The sequence below is a fragment of the Temnothorax americanus genome, unplaced genomic scaffold (assembly GCF_048541705.1).
Source record: "Temnothorax americanus isolate GAGA-0224 unplaced genomic scaffold, ASM4854170v1 Scaffold4, whole genome shotgun sequence".
Classification (NCBI taxonomy): Eukaryota; Metazoa; Arthropoda; class Insecta; order Hymenoptera; family Formicidae; genus Temnothorax; species Temnothorax americanus.
In genome coordinates, this window is record NW_027509547.1 from 1,191,182 (window position 1) to 1,211,057 (window position 19,876).

The following is a 19,876-nucleotide window of genomic DNA, read 5'->3' on the forward strand; positions in this document are numbered from 1 at the left end:
AATTTGGGAATATCTGTTTAAAATGAATCATGCGCAAATACGATATTAAGCAATGTTTTATTGTATACAAATAAAAAAACAAGTCTTCACGCAACTACACAACGTTAACATTATACGAGAAGAACCGATAGAAACCACTTGTCCCTAGTTGTAATAAAAGAAAAGATAATCTATGAACGGATCGCTCATCTTCATCCGTTATCTATTGTACAATTTACAATAAATCGTATTTTTACGAAATGCCCACGTAGGGATTTAATTTAAGGAATTTGTAAGGAGAATCAGAAATGTTAAGAATTACGTAAAATTTAACACGCGGAAAATATTATCCTTAATGATCGTCAATAAGCGCTTGAACTTTGTTATAAATATTGTCAGAAACTAATCGGTGAAAAAATCTACAAACATTTTTATGCTGACATTATCTGGTAAGTCAAATTTTTTAAGATATTGACATAGATGCAATCTATACAGTACATAAATTGCATCTATGCACACGAGTCAATATTTTAAAAACTTTGACTTACACCACTATGGCTTTTACCTATCCATTTATAAAAGGGCTTGTGTTTTAAATTTCATGCAATTTTTAATATTTCTGAATATACCTCCTTATAACTTCCCTAAATATCTATGAGAAGAAGCAATAGAAAATCCTACGTATATAAAAATTATTTTCCCAAGTTTGGGCAATTTGTTCGCAAGAGAAATATGAGCGTAAAACACACTCATAATCCATGTCATCTGCCGCTGCACGTTTAGCGTTCATGAGCACAAAATGTATACATTCCGTAATTTTATATGCGACTTTTGCGTCGATATTACGCAAGAGAATAATTTTTTAAATTACCGATCTTCATCAACTAAAGTTTCGGATCAGTTACCGTTAGAATATCGTATTATCGGAAATCAAGACAATGACACGATGCCAGGTATACATATAGGTGTAACAATGCAGACCTCCGCTCCGCGGTCGATCATTGTATTGAACATTTTCTGTAATTTCCTGCGTCGTTAAAAAAGATTTTACGGTCAAAATGATGGTCGTGGTCGTTCTAATTAACACGTAGTCATAAAGGAAAAGATATTTTCATAGAAAACGTACAAGATATAAAAGCAAACAGCTTTAAATTGCATCATAATATAATTCCAAATGTTTTAGAGCATATGTTTCATAAACCCTATCTTTTCAAACAGGATACTGGCGTGTAAAAGCTCTTCTATTTGCAAAAAAAAGCACATAAAAATAATTAATCAATGCGATTTCTCGAATGCTTATCTGGTATATAACGTCGATGACTGATCCAAAACTTGGAGGTATGTATACATGGATGTAATTTGTATCGAACAGCTCAAACGCGGAAATTATGATCGTCAAGTCGTCAACGTATTTACACATATGCCATCCTTCTCTTCTCCCTCATCCTTCTTAATTATACAAGTCTAAATAATGACAGATTTGAACACTCGGTTATAATTATCTTTCTACGATTTTAGATAATATACATATTTTTATACACCCAGTCATGTTTATCTTCAATGATAAAATTTATCCTTATATAAATGACCGCGATAGCTTTTCCTATACAGGTAATATTGCAAATTAACTACTGCATTATTGCATACGTGCGACGGTCGATTAATTTCATGTCTCATCCCGCGTACACTGTAATCCGATTATACTCCTCTTTTATCGTGTTAGACACGTTTATAATATGTATTGCAGACATTCTCGACAAAGCGACAGAATATGTCTTTCTGATTAATGGGCATTATGGCCGGTATTCATAGTCAAATCTTATATATACACACACGTCTTAAGTTCATCTTTAGATTCTCCGTAGTCAACGAAGGAACGTGGAAACGAGTCGTACAGCATCTAAACTTAAGACGATCTTAAATTTAAGATCTGACTATGAATACCGGTCTACATATAACTTTGGTGTTCTTAAATTTTTATTTATAAAAATACTATAAAAGATACTAAGACGTTTCATGATATTGCAATGTCATTTTCATCACTCTCATAGATGAAAAGTTGAACATAAGTAACGTATATTATACGTGGTTGCAAATTGATTAGAAAAAATTGATTTTCTTAAATATATCGTTCTTGCAAAGAGGTACGATATAGCTCTGAATTCGACTTGATAACCGTTTACGAATTCTTTAAAAAAAATGCAACGTTATTATAGCGCTATTATATCACATACGCCAAATGTAACATACATAATATAGCTGCCAATTTTTATTTCTTATAATCTATTAATACATGTTTATGAGAGAAAGCAATATTGGACAGGTGTGTTACGCGCAAAGAAGAAATAAGAAATGAAGGATGTTCCGCACTTTCTACCATTAGCGACAATTTTATTGGACATAAACGAAAATTCTAACGATCTGACGAAGCTATACAAACTTTAATGCAACGCCAATCCTGAATTGGACAACTAAAAATGTGATCGAAAAGATTTGTTACATGTTTGGACATTGCGCGAAGTATAATGTATAAGTTTAAAACACAATCAGTCACTGGCCGTATTTTTTATATATCGGTACAGCATACATATATATATGTGCATTTTTATGCACAAGTGACAATTCTTTGATCAAAAATTTGTTCTCAAAGTAATACATGGTTTACTGACGAACAGTGCGTCAGAGATGTGAGTAAACGATGGAATTTTATTTTATCCTTTCTTGTGAAAGAAAGTCCTTTTTCACGGGAAAAAAAGACTTAATCAAAGAACTTGCCATTACAATTAATGACGTAGAAATAGAAATCATAAATTTCTTTCGTTAAGAAAATTTTAAGATAAGTAAAATCTTCAACTTATTTGTAACAATCTTTAGTAGAATCAAGAACATTCGGCTTCTCCGTGAAGCAATATATCACATAACAAATCAAGAATACATTTAATTCTTGATTTCCCATGGTTTTTTTTTATCAATCAGAGATAGGTGATGTAAATGTTCATTATATGAACACTTATATCCTTTATCTTTACCGTGCATCACATTACAGCTTTTCCTGCAATAGTTAATGCTAATAAATATAAGAATAGTAGCTCTTAAATAAAGATTTTTTTTAAATCGATATACACTCTCATGTTCGATACACTTCCGTACGAGTTTCTGCACAGTCTACCGCAATGAAATTAAAAATAAAGCTAGATATATATTTTTTTTTTACGGAAATATGAAAACATATTTAAAGAATTTACGTAATTTAAAACAAACAAAAAATTAAAGCTCACTGATCCAGAGAATGATTTTCTCCGAGATAATTTCTATTAATAATTATTTTATTTTTTAATATAAAAATGATCTATATTGACACGTTAGCGATGTACGAACTTAATTATTGAAACCACGATTTATATATGTATTATATATGTACATATAAATATATAATATGAATTATATACTCGATGCCTTTGTAAATAAAACTTTTGATATCTTACGCTTTATATCTGTATATAGCTCGTGATTGACGTTCAAGTTTTCAAACAAAAAATGCTTAAAATTTTGCGAGTCAGATGAGTTTGCAGGATTAGTAAATATATTCCATTGTGTTCAGTATTTTTATCTATTGCTCGACTTATCGACCAAAAATAAATTTATAAAAACAGTTAACTTGATATAAGAAATAATATCAAGAAATTGATTACGTTACTAACACGATCGTATAAGAACGTTAATGTTTTTTTTTGTCCATTATTATTATCATTCGTATCATCATCGCTATCTATTAAATTTATAGATAGCGATGAGAGATGTAATAATTGTTTATTTAATATATTCTATCGCGCGCGCGCGCGCGCGCGCGCGTGTGTGTGTGTGTGTGTGTGTGTGTGTGTGTGCACGCGTGAATCACACTATCACGAATCACATATATGGCATACGTGCAACTAAAACATAGCGGCAACTTTTCCTTCTTTTGAAACCTAAATATAAAATAAATATCGCAAAACTTCACCTTTTCTCAAGATAGAAAGTGTAATTAAGTAGTAGAAAATGTGGAACCGTATACATATATCTATACATGTATTACCATATATATATATATATATATATATATATATATATATTGTGTGATATAATATATATATTAAATATATAACATTTATTAAAAAAAGGCATATCAAGTAAAAATATAATTATATGTAATTTCATATATATAATCATATAAATTATATAATATTAACAAAAAGATTCTCACACACGTTGCGTAATCAGCATGATCTTGTGTACAAAGCGACAAAATATATCCATCTACCAAGAGACCTATTAATGAAAAATAACAAAGTGCCTAAAGCAATTATCCATTTAGCTAAACCACCGGCTGGTGCCAGACGATCTTGCCACTGAGGCAGCCGGACACGAGCAGATAGTGCTTAGGTGAGAATTTCGTGCTAACAACAATATCGGAATGGCCAATGTGCGTCGCTAACTCATGAAGCTGTACAGACTCGTTGGCGGGTGGAACGCAGTTAGACAGCTCGGAGCAGTTATTCGAGAACGCCAGTAATCGTACCCCGTAACCGAACGGCGAGCATATCAATCTACCGTCGGCCGAGAAGCACAGTTCCTTGATATAACCGGAACCGACATTGGGTTCCTCGATGTAATGCGTCAATCTGGGCGTGTTCTGGTGGATCTTGTGATTCCTCGGTATCGCGTACATGGTCTGCAAATTTTGACGGTTTTGCAGATTTTGTACCCGCGTACGGTCGCCGATTATCACAACCGTGTGGGACGACCGAGGAAGATTCACGCTCACGCCGTTATTCGACCTAGGCAGCCAGTCTCTTCTCTCGGTACCGGGATAAAACTGACTCTCCCGTTCCCTGCGAAGTCTAGCTTCCCTGATTGCCACGAGTGCCTCCCACACGTCAGACGTGCTCACGTGCAATTCTACGTTACCACTAGTGAAATTGTCGATCATATTACGTCGCCGTAATTCATTGAGCTGAGAACGTGGCCTGGGAGATCTATAGATCCTGTCATCGGCTGACGCATCGTACGCCGAATTGTCGTTATCGTCTACGCGCTGGTCCTCTCTGTCGTCGTCGTGAATCGCGTTTACCCTCGAATCGGCGGCGGCGCTCGTGCTCGAGCTTACCTCGACCATGTCGAACGTCGTTCTCGCTGCGTTTCTATCCGGGCGCGGACTCCTCGACTGGGACCGCAGATTTCTGCGCGCCGTTACCTGCCAGCTATTTCGCGACGATCCGATCGATGACGGCGCGGCGTCCGCGGACACGCGGATAGGCGAATCGAAAGAATTCGATCTTACGTCCGACACGTCGTGTACTATCCGGGCACGATTCCCATTCTCTATCACGAAGGAAGACGTCATTCCCGAGCGCGACGATTGCGACTGAGGGAAGTCCTCGAACTCTTCCATATTTAGACTCGTTAGGCGGCCTTCCTCTCCCTCATTGACTCGTTCCACATTGCTGGACGCCTCACGTTCTTGTATGTCGTGAACACAAGTCCACTGCAGGGTAAAACGTCGATGAGATTTATCAGCGGATAATAAAGTTGCTAAACGCAATGCGCGATTTAACACGCGGACAAACAAACCTCCGATTTTTCTCCACTGCTGACATTTCGGGACAAGGCGCACCATCCCTGCGGATGAACTTGCAAGCTGGATATCACCTCAGCGTCGTCGCCTATAGGAAAATCGGTAAGAAATTCTACTCTATTATGGGTACGAGTGTGAGCAAAGAGATGTGTGTAACTCGCTGCGACCGGTATGGTAGTTTGAGATAACTGCATTAGCCTGTACATATTTGGCTGCAAGAACAAGACAGTACAATAAAAGCGACTTGAGGTCATCAGGTTTACAGTTATCAAAGTGTAATTTGAGAAACAACAAGTACCTTGAATCCTGCCAGATCCTGACTCAGCGTGCTAAGTTTAAGATTATGTATTACGATGAGATATCCCGATGTAGTGCATATTAACATTTTGCTAGCGTCAGGAGTAAGTCTTGTTCGCATCAATCCATTTGTATGAAACACACGATTGTACACAAAGCTATTTTCTGTAAAACTGTAAGACACATTTGCAAAATACATGATTAGAGCCATACAATATGAGATGTGAGAAAAAGAGTTACGCGTAATTAAATGTCTTACCTATTAATATCCCAAGTATATATGCTACCGTCAAATCCACTGGTCAATAACAAGCTATCGCTCGGACTGTATTCTATGTTTTTAACCCAATTGGAATGCCCCTGAAGAGTTCTTATCCTTTGCTTCAAGTTCCTGGCGTCCCACAGAGCAACCGTACTGTCGTCCGAACAAGTCGCGAACATACGCTGATCCAGAAACCTAATCGACACAATATTTCACATCTTTACCGTGCGGTCTTCCTTTCCGGCAACTACGGACGATAGAGATCACCTTACAGACCTTACGCAGTTGACGCAGTCATTGTGAGCATTATCTATCGCGTGTATCAATTTCCTACATAATGGGTCAAACATTAAAATACTCTTCTTCTCGCACGCCGCCAGCAAGAGGGACCTGCAACATTGATCAAAAGTCTCGATCAGCAGGTGACGATCAACGATCGCAACGCGAAACGGATTTAGCGTTTGTTGCTAGAATCGCTACAGTCGCTACTCGCTACTGACCCGTCTGGCGAGTACTCCAAGTTGAATACTCCACCGTGCCTCGCGGCGGTCAGATTATCCCCATGGTCCCACGAGGTGATGGGCTGGATGGAGGAGTAGAGGGTCTTGTGGAAGTCGTCGCTGTGGCCCAGTGGAAACTTGACACCCAGCTCGCGTTGCCTTAACCAGAGACTGTTCGGCGTCTGCTTGATCCTTATCTTCGGCATCTCTCAGCCAGATGTTGATCTTAGCCGCATCCAATCGAAGCGCGTCCGCCGGCTCGCTGGCGACGATCGGCGAGGCGAGGCGAGGCGAGCGTCCGGAGCGAGGACGCAAAGTCCTCCGGGGACCAGTGAAAAGCCTCGCAAGACCGGAGCTTCGAACGATCCTGTCCTGCTTCGGCAGCCGGACGACCCACCGAACCTCCTCTCTTTTCCGACCTTCCTCCTTTTCGCGGTTGACGCGCTCAGTCGGCACCTTCCACGTGCCTCGTCGCGGACTCGCGGTGTCCCATGGGGAAAATCGAGAACTCCGACAAAACGGTTCAAGGTTCAACGAGCCGCGGGGGACTAGGTTAGGATGCGAAAATTCTAACGGCGCGACTGTTACACGTGACTCACCGCGGTCATCGCTGTCCGGCGTTTCGCTCGCGGGTCGCAACGCGATGCGCGGCGTGGCGCGAAAACGGCAGTACGGGAACGATCCGATACCCCGCGTCGTCGTGTCCGACGGAAAAAGGTGCCCGACGGAGTTCAAATCAATTTTAAAAATCTGACATAACACAGACCAGCGCCATCTTTGCTGCTGATCACTGCTGATCGCTCTGACTCTGCTTCTCCGCGCCTCTGCCTGGACTGCCTGTCATCGCTGGCATCGACTCCGAACATCACCGTCGCGAGTCGCGAATCGCGATGAGCGCGTCACGCGATTAAAAAGTAAAAGAGAGCAACGTTCTCCACAGTGAATTCTGAAACAAGGAAGAGAAAGAGAGAATATTTAACGCGCGTGTGTGTGTGTGTGTGTGTGTTTGTGTGTGTGTGAGAACGCGAAATGCAATTAACGAAAAAAAGTCTTATACTTTATTATAGGACATTTATTATGCTACTATAATATTTATAAGCGCGATTAGAATTTCTGCAATTTTCATTTAACAAGTAACATGAATTTTATGGATTAAACAGATCGTAGACTGCAAAATTGAGAATAGACAATTATTTATTTAGCCCTTACACAGTCGTTTTTAATACAACATATATCATCAGAATTATTCTCTACTGCTGTGCCCCAATTCGCCATATGTCGACAGAACTTCCGGGTGATCTTCAATGCGCAATCTATCGATACATCGATATTCAGAGCGCCTCCACTCGTGGGGTGAAAGTACCAATTCATTTGAATCTAGCCCATCCACTACCGCGGCGCGGCGCACCCACCACCCACGAACCTTGCGTCTTGCGTTTCACGATTATTCGCTCATCTTATCGCCACGTCGTGGGTACAACACGGAACGTCGGGAAGAGAGGCGCGCGACAACAACGGGCGAGTGTCGCATCGTGTAGGCTTGCGGACTATGGATGATTAGCCGCGATTTCCCGATCGGCTCATCGTATCGGTCCGAAAACCGCGAAAAGGCCAAGGTAGGTGTCATATGGCGGCGCGATTCGCGCGGATACGTTTATTTCTTATCACTATTATTATTATTTACTACTGTTTAAGCTAGGAAGTTTAAGGAAAAGGGAAAGAGTTACGTAGAAGCTTAGTATCCGAGAACAAATTAACGTATTGATTCCATTTTGCAGTTATAATTTGCATTAGATTTCAAGATAATAATATTTATTTAACTTCGGCTACTGCCAAAAAAGAAGTAAACTTGGTTTACGATAGGTTCCTTTAATACATTCATCCATCCGCACATCGCCAGTCAACCACACCAAAACTAACAAAATTTTGACAGGATCTTCCTCACGCTAAAAAAACTCGTCATTATTTTATCACATACCGCTCTCCCCCATCCTTTTCTCATCTCCGCTTCTATCTTTTTCCTATCCCTATATAATTTCCTTAATATCTTTCTTTGGTTATATATTGTACCTATATATAGCATTAGATTTCAAGATAATATTTTTATCATAAGTTTATTATCGTGTAACCGAAAAAGAATTTGAAGAATTAAGAAAAACAATTTATATATGTATTAAATTAAACACATACGTGTATCAAAATCACAGAATGTAAAATTACAAATAAAATTATATTCTCAAATAGTCCGGTGCGAATTATAAACCCGTCTTCAAGTGTACGATTCTGTACGATTCTGCACGTACAAATCGGGATCTTATGCGATTTTACGGTGTTTTTGAATATGATAAATTCCCATGACAAATCGATTAGGTTTACAATCAAAAATAAAAATTCTCATAATTCTTTCAGGTGGGGATAATACGAAGCTATTGTTCTTCGTCGGACATAACGTCCACATCGAACTTCAGGCCGGTCCCGTTGAGATGCTCCTCCGTCCATTTATCGAACCGTCGAGCGAGATCTTCCGACATGTAATTCGTCCAATCGCCGACTTTGCCCTTTCTGATGAAATTGAGATTCGGATCGTCGTTCGGTTCATCCTTGTCATTTAGCAGCAGATTTATGTTCACCGATGGATTTTCCACCATTTTGGAAAATTTTAGGTGTTCGCGCAGCCCGTTAACTTGTTCGTCCGTTACGGTTTTGCCTAAATATTTCGCTGTCTTCTTAATCGCCCCCACTTGATCCTGCGAAGAGCAACGCGCGTTTTAATAATTAAGAGAAATCCGCGAAGATAAAAAAAAAAATGCGTGCTTTACCCGTTTCATTTCTTCATACGTCAGAAACAGCATGTTATCTTGATTTCGCCTCTTCCAGAAGGGCAGAATGTGATCCCAAAATGGGGCGTACGGCACTAAACAAACATTATTTCTTAAATTTAATTTTAAGGAGGTAATTGTAAGGAGAATCAAAAATGTTGACTTTAACATTTCTGATTTTCCTTACAACTTTCTTCATTTTAATGCTAATTTTGATATATTTTCTTTTACATTCTAGAAATGGCGTCATTTTCTAATTCAATAATGCGTGTTTAACGTACCACCGTCACGCAGCATCAATTCTGCATAATCGTTGAAGCTTCCATTCAGGCCGTGGAATAGTCCGTAATAATGGTAACAACTGACACAGACGTCTTTTGGATTTCTCGTCAAATAAATTATCTGCGAAAGAGGAAAATCGACATGTTATAAAGGGAATAATCATGATATTTTACATTTGTACGTTGCGTCATCACCTTTGGCTTTTTCTCGTGAAGTTGTCTTGGCAATAAGTCCCATGGCAGGTGAGTTTTTATATATCGTGGTCTTGGCATCTTCATTACATTTTCGACGGAGTTGCCTAGTTTTTCGAACCAATCGTCAAATTTTCCATTGATGTAGAGAAGCGAACTCCTACAAAGAGAAAAAATAGGAGAACGATAGGATAACGATTAGGATAACATAATTTCTCTTACAAGAGTGAGAAGTGTACAAAATATTAAATCAAATCGATTTACTCGAGAAGAGGACTCCGCATTAATATGATTGTGCGGGCTTTTTCGTAATCAAAATCGTGGCCGATACACCACGTCATTTCCGTTGCCCAGTGACTCCCTAAAATTTATTCGTATCAAGAAGCTATACATTTAAGAAAACAAAGGTAACACTTTGATCAAATCCCGATTAACTTAATCAGTGACTAATTCAACCGACAAAATTGATTACGACAGATAACTCATCTCTAATTCAGTTATTCTTTCGATGTGTTAAATAGTAAAGAGTTTAGTACTCTGTCCGCATTAACAAAATACCTCAGATATCAATGGATCAATTAATTGCCGATTAAGTTAATTGGCATTTGATCCAAGTCACCCTATAATTACGTTATGTGGAATTAATTACAATTTATCTCAGTTTTTTGTATCGCTCGTGATCGAGAAAGTCGCGTTTCGATTTTTTTCTTCCATTTTTTAATAATTGCGCAACCACGTTTACTTAAAATTACGCGCGTTACCGATTGTGAGATATTCACCAGTTCGAGGAAACGAGATCATCCAAATGTCATCCTCGTACACCGGCATGTCACGTATCTTCTGCGCGTAGAAAATAAATCTCGCCGGTAACAAGCAACCACTAGGTTGTACCTTCACAAGACTAGGCTTCTTCCCCCCGAATATCTCGTCTGACTTTTCTCCCGTCTCATCGTCCCTAGTCGAGAACACGATCGACCCTTTACTCACTGCAAAAAAATGCTGTACAAAGTCAAAGCCAAAAAAGCACTCGACTGACAATTTTATATCTGATACTCACTTGTTCTACAATTTTTATATTATGCAGATATGAAGATGCGCAAATCTAACGTGACCTCAAGTACAGACTGCACACACTCGGATGCTGTTACACACGCGACTCGCAGAGAAACGAATGTACCCGGCCGTTTGAATCCGATGACCCATGCACTACCGGGGCTGGGATACTTTTTACCGGTCCTTCTCCTATTTCCTGTTTACGATGACTTTCTTACTTTTATATTTGCAACGTAAATAACGTCGTCAATTCCGCTCATTATTTGCATTGAACAAGAGCATGTTGTAGCAATATGCGTAAGTATATCACGTGATTCTTTATCGCGAGTACATTTACATTGCAAATATATTTACAACAAATACATTTGTTGTTTTTTGTTTATATAACTATTGATTTTTTTTCTATTTGAATCCACTGTGCGTATGTGTGTGTGCGACCTCGCCGTTTCCTAATTTGCTTCCTGAAATATTAATTAAGAATTATATATCATCATAAGTATACGGAGTTAGATGTGCTAGGATTTCAGCAACTCTCAGTTTACAAATAATTTTATTTACAGGGAGTTTTAAATTCAATTAACAGATTATAGACTGCAAAATTAAAAAACAGAAATAGAAAATTATATTCAGCGTGATAAATAATGTATGATTTATAACTTCTTGCAGTATTCATTATTCAGTGGATTTGCATATATGCTAAGAAAAACGATATTGGTTGCTTTCCATTTACATAAAAACTCAGATAATTCTCACTTGTGACGTCATAACTCAGTTAAATGCACGTTCTTTTTGCATGCTGGCAAATGAGATTCAACCGAGTTTTTATCCACAATCGAGACCTGTATTATATTACGCGGTAGCTTTGTCAACGAAATAAGCCAGCTAAATACTACAAAATGACATATATTACCTGAGTATAAAATACTCACATAACTCAGTGACTCAGATCACTTTGAGTGTAAATGGAAAGCAACTATATATTCTAATACTATTCTGAGATACTATTCGAACATTTATTTCACCGTGTTGACATTTGTATCTTATTATCGACATTTTTATATCAAGTTTAGAAAAAAGAGAAGGGAGAACATTCTCTTAATAGAAATATGCGAGAACAAATATATCGAGCACACTACTTTAGACGATTTATAATTCACGTTAGAATTCAGAATAGAATTTTATTTATAATATAAACTTATCATCTAATTATCTAATACAAAATATGAAAAATATTTGAAGAACCAGAAATACAATCATGAATTGAAATCTGGCACAAGCGATATCTTCCTTTTTTCTTATATCCCGCTGAGATAACTCTCAATCAAACGTAAGCCGTCGTCGAAAGATTACGCGGCATTAGGAAATGTAAAGCGCGAGCGATATTTAAGCATGTTTGAATTATTTGCGACGTTATTAACTTTCTCGAGCGAAGATTTCACTTTCAGAGAAAGTCAACCGGTTGCATTGGGAGCCGATTGCACAGCGAGTGCATTCCTGTGCATTCCGCGTGATCGAAAACACCGGTTTTTTTTTCGACAACAAAAGATTATTTTTACAAACAGCAATGCAATGCGTTTATGCGTTAGCGAATTTGCTTGTAGCAAATTTAAGAGAGCTGCGAAGCAGAGACGTCTCGTCTCCACATTTTTGCCTTTATTATTTTCGCGATAAGAAGCCGTTTTTATTATCATATCATCATGAGAATAGAGAGGCGATTGCCGATTGGAAAACCGATTAGCTTCAACCGGAAAACAATAAGTAAAAATCGAGAGATTCCAAATTCAAGTCATGGTTAAAAAAAATTTTTTTTACTAATAGCGAGAAAACTGTTTAAAAAAAAAAACTGAAGAAGGACAGGAGGCCGAAAATGTACGCGCAAAAAAAAATATAGCTTTAACGCGCGTTTTGTTATACGTACAGCTGCAATAACGACAAAAGTAGAGATTTAGAAAACTTTATATCGTTTTTTTTCCCAAAAAAAGAAAAGAGTCGATCAAAAGTGAAAAGGAGAAAAATGGACAAATATTTGCATTGTTACAAATCGCAAGATGCAAGGTGCGCGGAAACTCGAGAAATCGAGCGCGCGCGGAAGCATGCGCGCGAGCGAGTCACGTGACCTCCCCACCCGCGACGATCACGTGGTTTATTGATTGCCGTCTGTGATTTACGTGTGCGCTACCGAGATAGACATCGCCGATGCATTCGAATCGGATGCGCCCGTTCGCCGACGAATGACCGTTCATGTCACGGGTGAGTCTCCGCCGATCATCGTGAGATCCGTCCCGGACCGGAGACTGCCGCGACTGTCTGAACGGCGACGATCGCGCGCTTTCGGTGCGTCGCCCACCTTTTAGAGGTTATGTTTCGTTTGCGCGTGTCTCGTTGACGTGTGTATTTACGAGTGCCTATATGTATGGCGCACGTGTAGGTGTGCGTATGTATGTGTGTGCTCGTAATTCCGTGTTCTTCAGTTCTTGTAAACGTTCGCGAACGTGCGTATCGAGAGAGAGAGAGAGAGAGAGAGAGAGAGAGAGAGAGAGAGAGAGATCAAGGAAACGCACGACCGTTGTCTTTTTACGACGAGCAACCTTGAAGGAATGGAAAACTCGTGCAATTTTCCATTCGTTTTTGTACTCTCACATAGGATATTTTCCTCGCGTAATATCTTACCTTTGAGATTTGATCAGTTGTGTATCAGTTTTTTTAAATTTTTTTATCAAATTAAATTCTATCAAGATTACGTTCAAGTGCCGATGTATTTATCTGTTCGAAGGCGAATGCATTGTTAGGAGTTGGAACAAAGGACTTGCGGCGTTCAGTATTGTTTCGACAAGTGTCACATTAGTTTCAGTAAATAATAAGCTTGTTCTTTGTAGCTGAACTTCTTGTACTTTGTATTTGTTCTTTTGTCCATTTTAAGAATAGGAAAAATAACATTGTACAGCTTGTAAATAATAGACCTATTTGTACTTGTTGGCCTGTAATTATTCTAGTGTCAATTTGGAGTGTGTTTTATCCTGAGATTCCTTTCAGGTCTATGAATCGGAAGGAGCGGTGCTGCGATTGAACCGCTTCGGCAAGTGGGCAATGTGGATTGGCAACAGTCATCGCTGGAACTTTTCCATGGATCAGTTATTTCACGATCTTATTCACGAATGTAAATACGTGGCACCGGGGGCGCAACTCACTTACGCGTTGAGGAACGCGTTGGAGAAGAACAAGAAAGAGGTGCGAAAGGAAATTGTGTCTCGCGTGAAGGATGGCTGCGCCCCGTTGTTCATCGCCTGCAAGCGGGGCCACGTGGAGATCGTCGAATACCTCATAAAGAAGTGCGACGCGGACATCGAACAAAGAGGAAAGTACGAAGTGCCGGACGACAGGTCGGTTCACTGTGTCACTCCGCTGTGGTGCGCCGCGGTGTCCGGAAACTTGGAAGTTATAAAATGCCTTATAGCTCATGGAGCTGACGTCAATGCAGTCTCCGATTCTGGATCCACTCCTGTTAGATCTGCGTGTTTCATGACACATATGGGTAACGCATTACAATATAATTTGTATTTGTAGAATATAATTGAAAGAGAAGAGAAAATAAGTGGATAAAAATAATGTATCATATATTTCTTGAGAAACATTTTTGTTGAAACGGATATATGTTTCTGTATATGTAAATTGTATTTCTCTAAATAATTAGATTAACGAAAAGGATAAAGAAGTTAAAGGAGAGAAGTTTCAAACAGAGAAATATGATAATTGGAATATAATTTATTCTACTTTTGTAACATGACACGTATGGTTCTTTATCCACTTGTTCTCTTGAATTAAAATAATACAACGCTTAATATTTTACTCCCAAAGTATTAAACAAGTAAATATTTTACAATCAGAGCAGTCAGCAATATATATCTGCAATTAAATTAAATTAGAATATGATCTAAGAATATGAGAATATTACAGTATGTAGGTCTAGGTCAGATCTACTTTTAGACTGTTTGCAAGTGCCGCAACATGTGCTAATTACTCCGTGAAATTATTATTAAAGGGATATCGATATTATAATCGAGTATATACTTTACTCAATTTTTGTATTTGTACAAAATTTGATAATTATTAATGTAACTTGTTAATGCTAAAGAAACATTTGCTTATTACTAAATACATTTTTCTCCGTATAACATAATTTAATCTTAGGTGTAGCAAGCACAGTTGTTTACACTTAGATAATATAAGTTATCTGGATTAATCTCAAAGGGATCAATAGAATGAATTTAGGTAACATATTTTTCAGACATAGTCTCTTATTTAGTGGAAAACGGCGCCGACATATTAAAAGCGAATTATAATGGCGGAACATGTTTAATAAATTCTGTACAAAGCGTGGAGTTATGTACTTTTCTGTTGGAACACGGCGCGGATGTGAATGCCACTGACATTCAGAACAAAACTGCCTTGCATTATGCTATTCAAGAGCACAGACTTCAAACTACCAAACTGCTCTTAGAACATAATGCAGACCCTCATCTTCGATCTCGTTATAACGATGATGCCCTCCAGACTGCTTGCCTTAAAGGAGCCATTCAAATATTTGATTATTTAGGTGAGATCATTTATTCAATGTAATATTGGAACGTGTGGTTAAGTTTATTCATACAATAAGAAATTTCCGCTGTTGCATTGTCTTATGATATATGGGCATGTGTGATTTTAGTGGAAAGCGTATCGTATTCTGCGGAAAGATTGGCAGACGCAAACGAGCTGATGGGATCTACATTTTTCGACGATCACAACGACACGCACATGGCGTTGCTATATTGGAGGACGGCGATTCTTCTCAGAATAGTCAACTCGGATGACGGAGTGCCTTTGCCAAAGAGACCTGTGTTACCAAAACGGGAAGCTTATAAAAACGCCACGGAGTTTACGAATTTGGATGAGTTAAGCGCTATCTCGCTTGACTTGGATGCAATAAGAATACAAAGCCTGTTGATATGCGAGAGGATATTAGGTCCGCATCACAAGGATACCCTCTTCCGGCTGATGTTTAGAGGTGCATCGTATGCAGACGCGTTAAGGTAAATATTTTAGCTTTTTAAAATATTGTATATTGTATATTTTATTACGTGGGTTTTCTTTTCTAGATATCAGCATTGTATAGATCTGTGGCGTCGCGCGTTAGAAATTAGGGTAGAAAAGGATTCGGTACGTAAAACGTGTGTTAACATCTTATATATAATTATATCTATGGAGAAAAATTAATTAAATTCTATCAACGCTTTTTGCAGATCTTGTACGCAGATACTTGCTTTACCGCACAAGCTCTGGTAAGGCTTATGGTAGATCTGAATGAGAAAACGTTGGAAGTGATGGATCGTAATCGGGAAAAGCAGGAACCACGATTTTTCGATGTAGTAGCGATATTTAAATTACTTTCCAGCCAACTAACGGAGGCTAGAGAGTTGCTAGAGGTATATGTTATTTGCGTATATTATATATAAATTATATATCTATAATATATAGAGAATTAATTATATGTGTTGCACATTGATATATTTGTTGACAATTATACAAATTTAAATATTACAGAAGCGTCCCGTGCATAAGAGACAAAGAGATAGTTATGAACGTATTCTGAAATGCGTGACGCATCTTATTTACCTATTAGTAGAAACTGCGAGTTCTGACGAGGAGAAAGCTTTAATGTATCAACTAGTCCGTGGTTTAGTGAAACAAAATCCAAGATCGGTTTATACAGAGGACACGCTTCTTCATTTCTGTGTTTCTAGTTTAAATACGATTAATTCTAGTTATTTTACATCTGCCGACGATATGCACGTAAGCATGAATCTCTTACGTACTAATTAATATTCTGTAATTAAAAAGTTTGTGTTCCCTTGATGCTCTTTTTTATGAAAAAGTCAACCATAAATTAAATATATGTGAAGGAAATATATGTATAAAATAATATATGTATATGGTATATATTTTCAGGCAATCTTTCCACGTTTGGATGTTGTTAAATTACTCTTGGACTGCGGGGCTTACGTCGATGCCAGAAATATATTGCGGTCAACGCCTTTACATATAGCAAGTAACGCATACAACTTCCACAACCCTGTAAGTATTTTTTAAACATATATATTTTTCTTAATTTTATAAATCGAACTTTACGACTTACATTAAGAATCTTCTGTTTGTAACAGCTGATAAAATTGTTGTTGGATTATGGCGCCCACTTAGATACGCCAAATAGAGCGGGTGATACACCAGCTAGACTGATATCCTCTAACCCACTAAATAGCGTGAACCTTCTTAATTATACTAGCCTTCAATGTTTAGCTGCACAGGCTGTTTGTAAATATGGAATCCGTAGTATGGAGTTGCCTGTTACGTTACGTTATTTCCTGGAACTTCATAGAGAAATTGATAATGATTACAATATTTTGAAATAATTATTGGACGTTTATTAAGAACAATCGTGCAATGTATTTTGTTATAATATAATTCCGAAAAGTCCGACAATATCAAAGGATTCACATATAATAAATGAACAGTGATGTTAATTATTACTTGTAATTAGTTAACGCAAATTATAAGTAAATTATAGATGAAACGTAACGCGATGTTATAAAATTGCGAAATGTAACATCAATATCGAAATTTTAATTATAAAGAAAGTACTATTTTTAGAATCTTAACTTCTATTAAGTATGATCTAAATTGTAAATACGATCGCGCGCAGCTTAAGACGTTAAAATGAAAAGACTGAGTGAGAAGAGAATGCTTCTATAAAAACTAATTTTCTCGATTAGGTACTTTGCAATATGTAAAATATCGTTTTTAATACTTCTGTACAGCGACTCTTGTAATCTAATTAAATATTAAGAGTTCTTGCAATCTTAGACAGCTATATTTAGGTATTGCAAGTTATCGCTTAAGAGAAATTTGCACTAAAAAATTATTATGCACATTATACTGATAAAAAAATACTCTCCGCGCAGTGAAAAATATGAACATCGACACCAATATGATGAATTGTCAGGCACATTAAAGTTTAGATTTTTAGATCCTCTGAAATCCTCAATTTTGTTTTCTTTGGAGATACGAACAATAGCTACATAGAAATAAGAAAGAACACTATCTGCAATAATTTTACTCTGTTGATAAATTACTCATCTTAGAAAAAAAGCTACATTAAAAAGATTTTCGAAAATAAACTGTCATTACGTATGGTGCTTTTATATATATATATAATATTTGTCTAATGGAAAGATTGATTTTTCCATGGATTTTCAGAATATCATCCAATGGTTTCATTTTTTAAACCATTGATATAGGAACTGTAATAGAGTGCCTTTATATTTTATATTAATTCTACTAAATGTTCTTTTTGTGATTCAGATGTTGATGAAACGTCTATTGATATTACGTTTAAATATCAGCCGCGAATACAAGTATAGCACCGGTTTACGGCACGTCTTTCATCCCCTTTTTTCATCGGGCGATGGAAACTGCTACAATTTAGATTTTATACTTAAAAAGTTTGATTGTATCTCTCAAGCTTTTCGCGTTTTTCCTATTCTTTCTTTCTATCCAAATGTATGTTTCCCTTTTCTACCGCTGTATAAATTCTATTTCTAATTATTGTTTTTGTCTCACACACATCAAGATTATATATTATATATATAAGAGTATATATATCTTCAAATTTTGATGATATCGAGCGGCTCTAAAGAATCATTAAAATTGTATTCATCGAGTTCGATCAAAATATATCACATTTAAATTAAATTTGTAATTACATTATATTGCTAGCTGCTATTCAGGTTTATTTATCAACATTCGAGTCCTAGTTATTAAGGCTTTTCGGTTTTACTTACTAATTTATTTTTTCATGTATTTAAATTTGTTATTACCTGCAACGTGAAGATTATAAAAATAATAATATATATTTGAAGCGCTGAAAAACTAACGATCACACAACGTTGATTTTGAGACGTGCAATGTTGAAGTTTTAATATATACAATTATAAAAATTGTTCACTGATAGCGATATCATAACACAGAAACAATAATGTAACATGTAATATTTGGAACCAGCCTTAAAAATTTAATCTAAATTGTAACAAAAATGGACTTGCTTTTCGTGTATTTAAGCGTTTTATTTAGGATTATAAAGATATGCCACATGAGATGTGAGACGCCAATAAAAGTAAACAGCGAGATTTATCGATACTTTTTGCATAAGAATCTATATACTACACTACCGACCACATGTCTCATACGTAAAGCTATCACAAATGTTTGTTGTAAACAAATGGTAAGATATTACAACTTGTTGTACATATAATTACACAATATGTAAGCGAGAATATAATTGATATAAAATTGAGAACAAATGCGTATTGTGTATATAAATAAATAAACAATTGAAATAAATGATACGTTCTTGTATAGCCCAATACGATTTGCATCTGCGAAAGTTTTACACTTTTATTGTAATTGAAAGTAATTATTACAATTGGCACTTTATTTTTAAGTACGTAAATATTAGAAGTATATACTCCACAAACTCACATCGATTTTCTTACTGTTCAATACCGAACATGAAACGTATCGCATATGTAATGTTAATTAACGGTATACAAAATAAAAGTTATGGCGACAACTTGAGGACGCGTTTAACATTCTTTTATTTTATCTAACTGCTCTTGTTTTTATGATTACAAATTAATGTTTCTTTCACTGTGATGAAAACAACAAAATGCACATATAAAATTGATCTTGTTATTAAATCTGTAAATACAGAGTTTATTATTATAGAAACTATTGTATTAATTTCTTAATTCAATAAAACCGTACAATGATCTAACGTCTTTATGTTG

The 19,876-nt window shown here is 36.9% G+C and overlaps 3 protein-coding genes and 1 long non-coding RNA gene across 7 annotated transcripts; 2 read left to right on the forward strand and 2 right to left on the reverse strand.

Moving 5' to 3' along the window:
• Window positions 1-38: 38 nt before the first annotated feature.
• Window positions 39-7,479, reverse strand: LOC143902711 (DDB1- and CUL4-associated factor 10 homolog). Its single transcript, XM_077415847.1, has 6 exons — window positions 6,653-7,479; window positions 6,429-6,542; window positions 6,150-6,347; window positions 5,892-6,063; window positions 5,590-5,805; window positions 39-5,503 (listed from the first exon to the last, which is right to left on the reverse strand). Exons 1-6 carry the CDS (start codon window positions 6,856-6,858, stop codon window positions 4,334-4,336), a joined length of 2,076 nt encoding a protein of 691 aa, XP_077271973.1. The 5' UTR covers window positions 6,859-7,479; the 3' UTR covers window positions 39-4,333.
• On the forward strand, window positions 7,419-7,997 carry LOC143902724 (uncharacterized). The gene is made up of 2 exons (XR_013258460.1): window positions 7,419-7,566; window positions 7,938-7,997. It is a non-coding gene; the product is annotated as an uncharacterized LOC143902724 (long non-coding RNA).
• Window positions 7,998-8,417: 420 nt separating this feature from the next.
• LOC143902719 (luciferin sulfotransferase-like) lies at window positions 8,418-11,207 on the reverse strand. 2 transcript variants are annotated; one of them, XM_077415866.1, is made up of 7 exons: window positions 11,002-11,207; window positions 10,724-10,930; window positions 10,209-10,305; window positions 9,948-10,104; window positions 9,753-9,873; window positions 9,472-9,566; window positions 8,418-9,399 (listed from the first exon to the last, which is right to left on the reverse strand). In XM_077415866.1, coding segments are annotated over exons 1-7 (999 nt in total). In that variant the 5' UTR covers window positions 11,003-11,207; the 3' UTR covers window positions 8,418-9,078. The 2 variants fall into 2 exon arrangements, with proteins under 2 accessions (XP_077271992.1, XP_077271993.1); XM_077415867.1 differs by having other exon boundaries at window positions 10,724-10,943.
• A 1,729-nt stretch (window positions 11,208-12,936) lies between these two features.
• LOC143902713 (protein fem-1 homolog A-like) lies at window positions 12,937-19,859 on the forward strand. 3 transcript variants are annotated; one of them, XM_077415850.1, is made up of 9 exons: window positions 12,937-13,331; window positions 14,031-14,529; window positions 15,283-15,591; window positions 15,703-16,066; window positions 16,133-16,193; window positions 16,277-16,459; window positions 16,578-16,826; window positions 16,983-17,108; window positions 17,195-19,859. In XM_077415850.1, exons 2-9 carry the CDS (start codon window positions 14,085-14,087, stop codon window positions 17,441-17,443), a joined length of 1,986 nt encoding a protein of 661 aa, XP_077271976.1. In that variant the 5' UTR covers window positions 12,937-13,331; window positions 14,031-14,084; the 3' UTR covers window positions 17,444-19,859. The 3 variants fall into 3 exon arrangements, with proteins under 3 accessions (XP_077271976.1, XP_077271975.1, XP_077271977.1); XM_077415849.1 differs by having other exon boundaries at window positions 12,937-13,247; XM_077415851.1 differs by lacking the exon at window positions 12,937-13,331 and adding an exon at window positions 13,670-13,847.
• The last annotated feature ends 17 nt before the right edge of the window (window positions 19,860-19,876 follow it).

Bases quoted from the DNA above. Each gene is read 5' to 3' on its own strand.
- LOC143902711 (XM_077415847.1), bottom strand. From the start codon at position 6,858: ATGCCGAAGATAAGGATCAAGCAGACGCCGAACAGTCTCTGGTTAAGG. The intron at 6,064-6,149 runs GTAAGACATTTA...TGTGTCTTACAG, and splicing joins TATACTTGGGATATTAATAG to TTTTACAGAAAATAGCTTTG. The intron at 5,806-5,891 runs GTACTTGTTGTT...TTGTTCTTGCAG, and splicing joins AGGATCTGGCAGGATTCAAG to CCAAATATGTACAGGCTAAT.
- LOC143902719 (XM_077415866.1), bottom strand. The intron at 10,105-10,208 runs GTAAATCGATTT...TTCTCTTTGTAG, and splicing joins ATGCGGAGTCCTCTTCTCGA to GAGTTCGCTTCTCTACATCA. The intron at 9,567-9,752 runs GTACGTTAAACA...ATGTTTGTTTAG, and splicing joins ATTGATGCTGCGTGACGGTG to TGCCGTACGCCCCATTTTGG.
- LOC143902713 (XM_077415849.1), top strand. The intron at 16,194-16,276 runs GTACGTAAAACG...CGCTTTTTGCAG, and splicing joins TTAGGGTAGAAAAGGATTCG to ATCTTGTACGCAGATACTTG. The intron at 17,109-17,194 runs GTAAGTATTTTT...TGTTTGTAACAG, and splicing joins CATACAACTTCCACAACCCT to CTGATAAAATTGTTGTTGGA.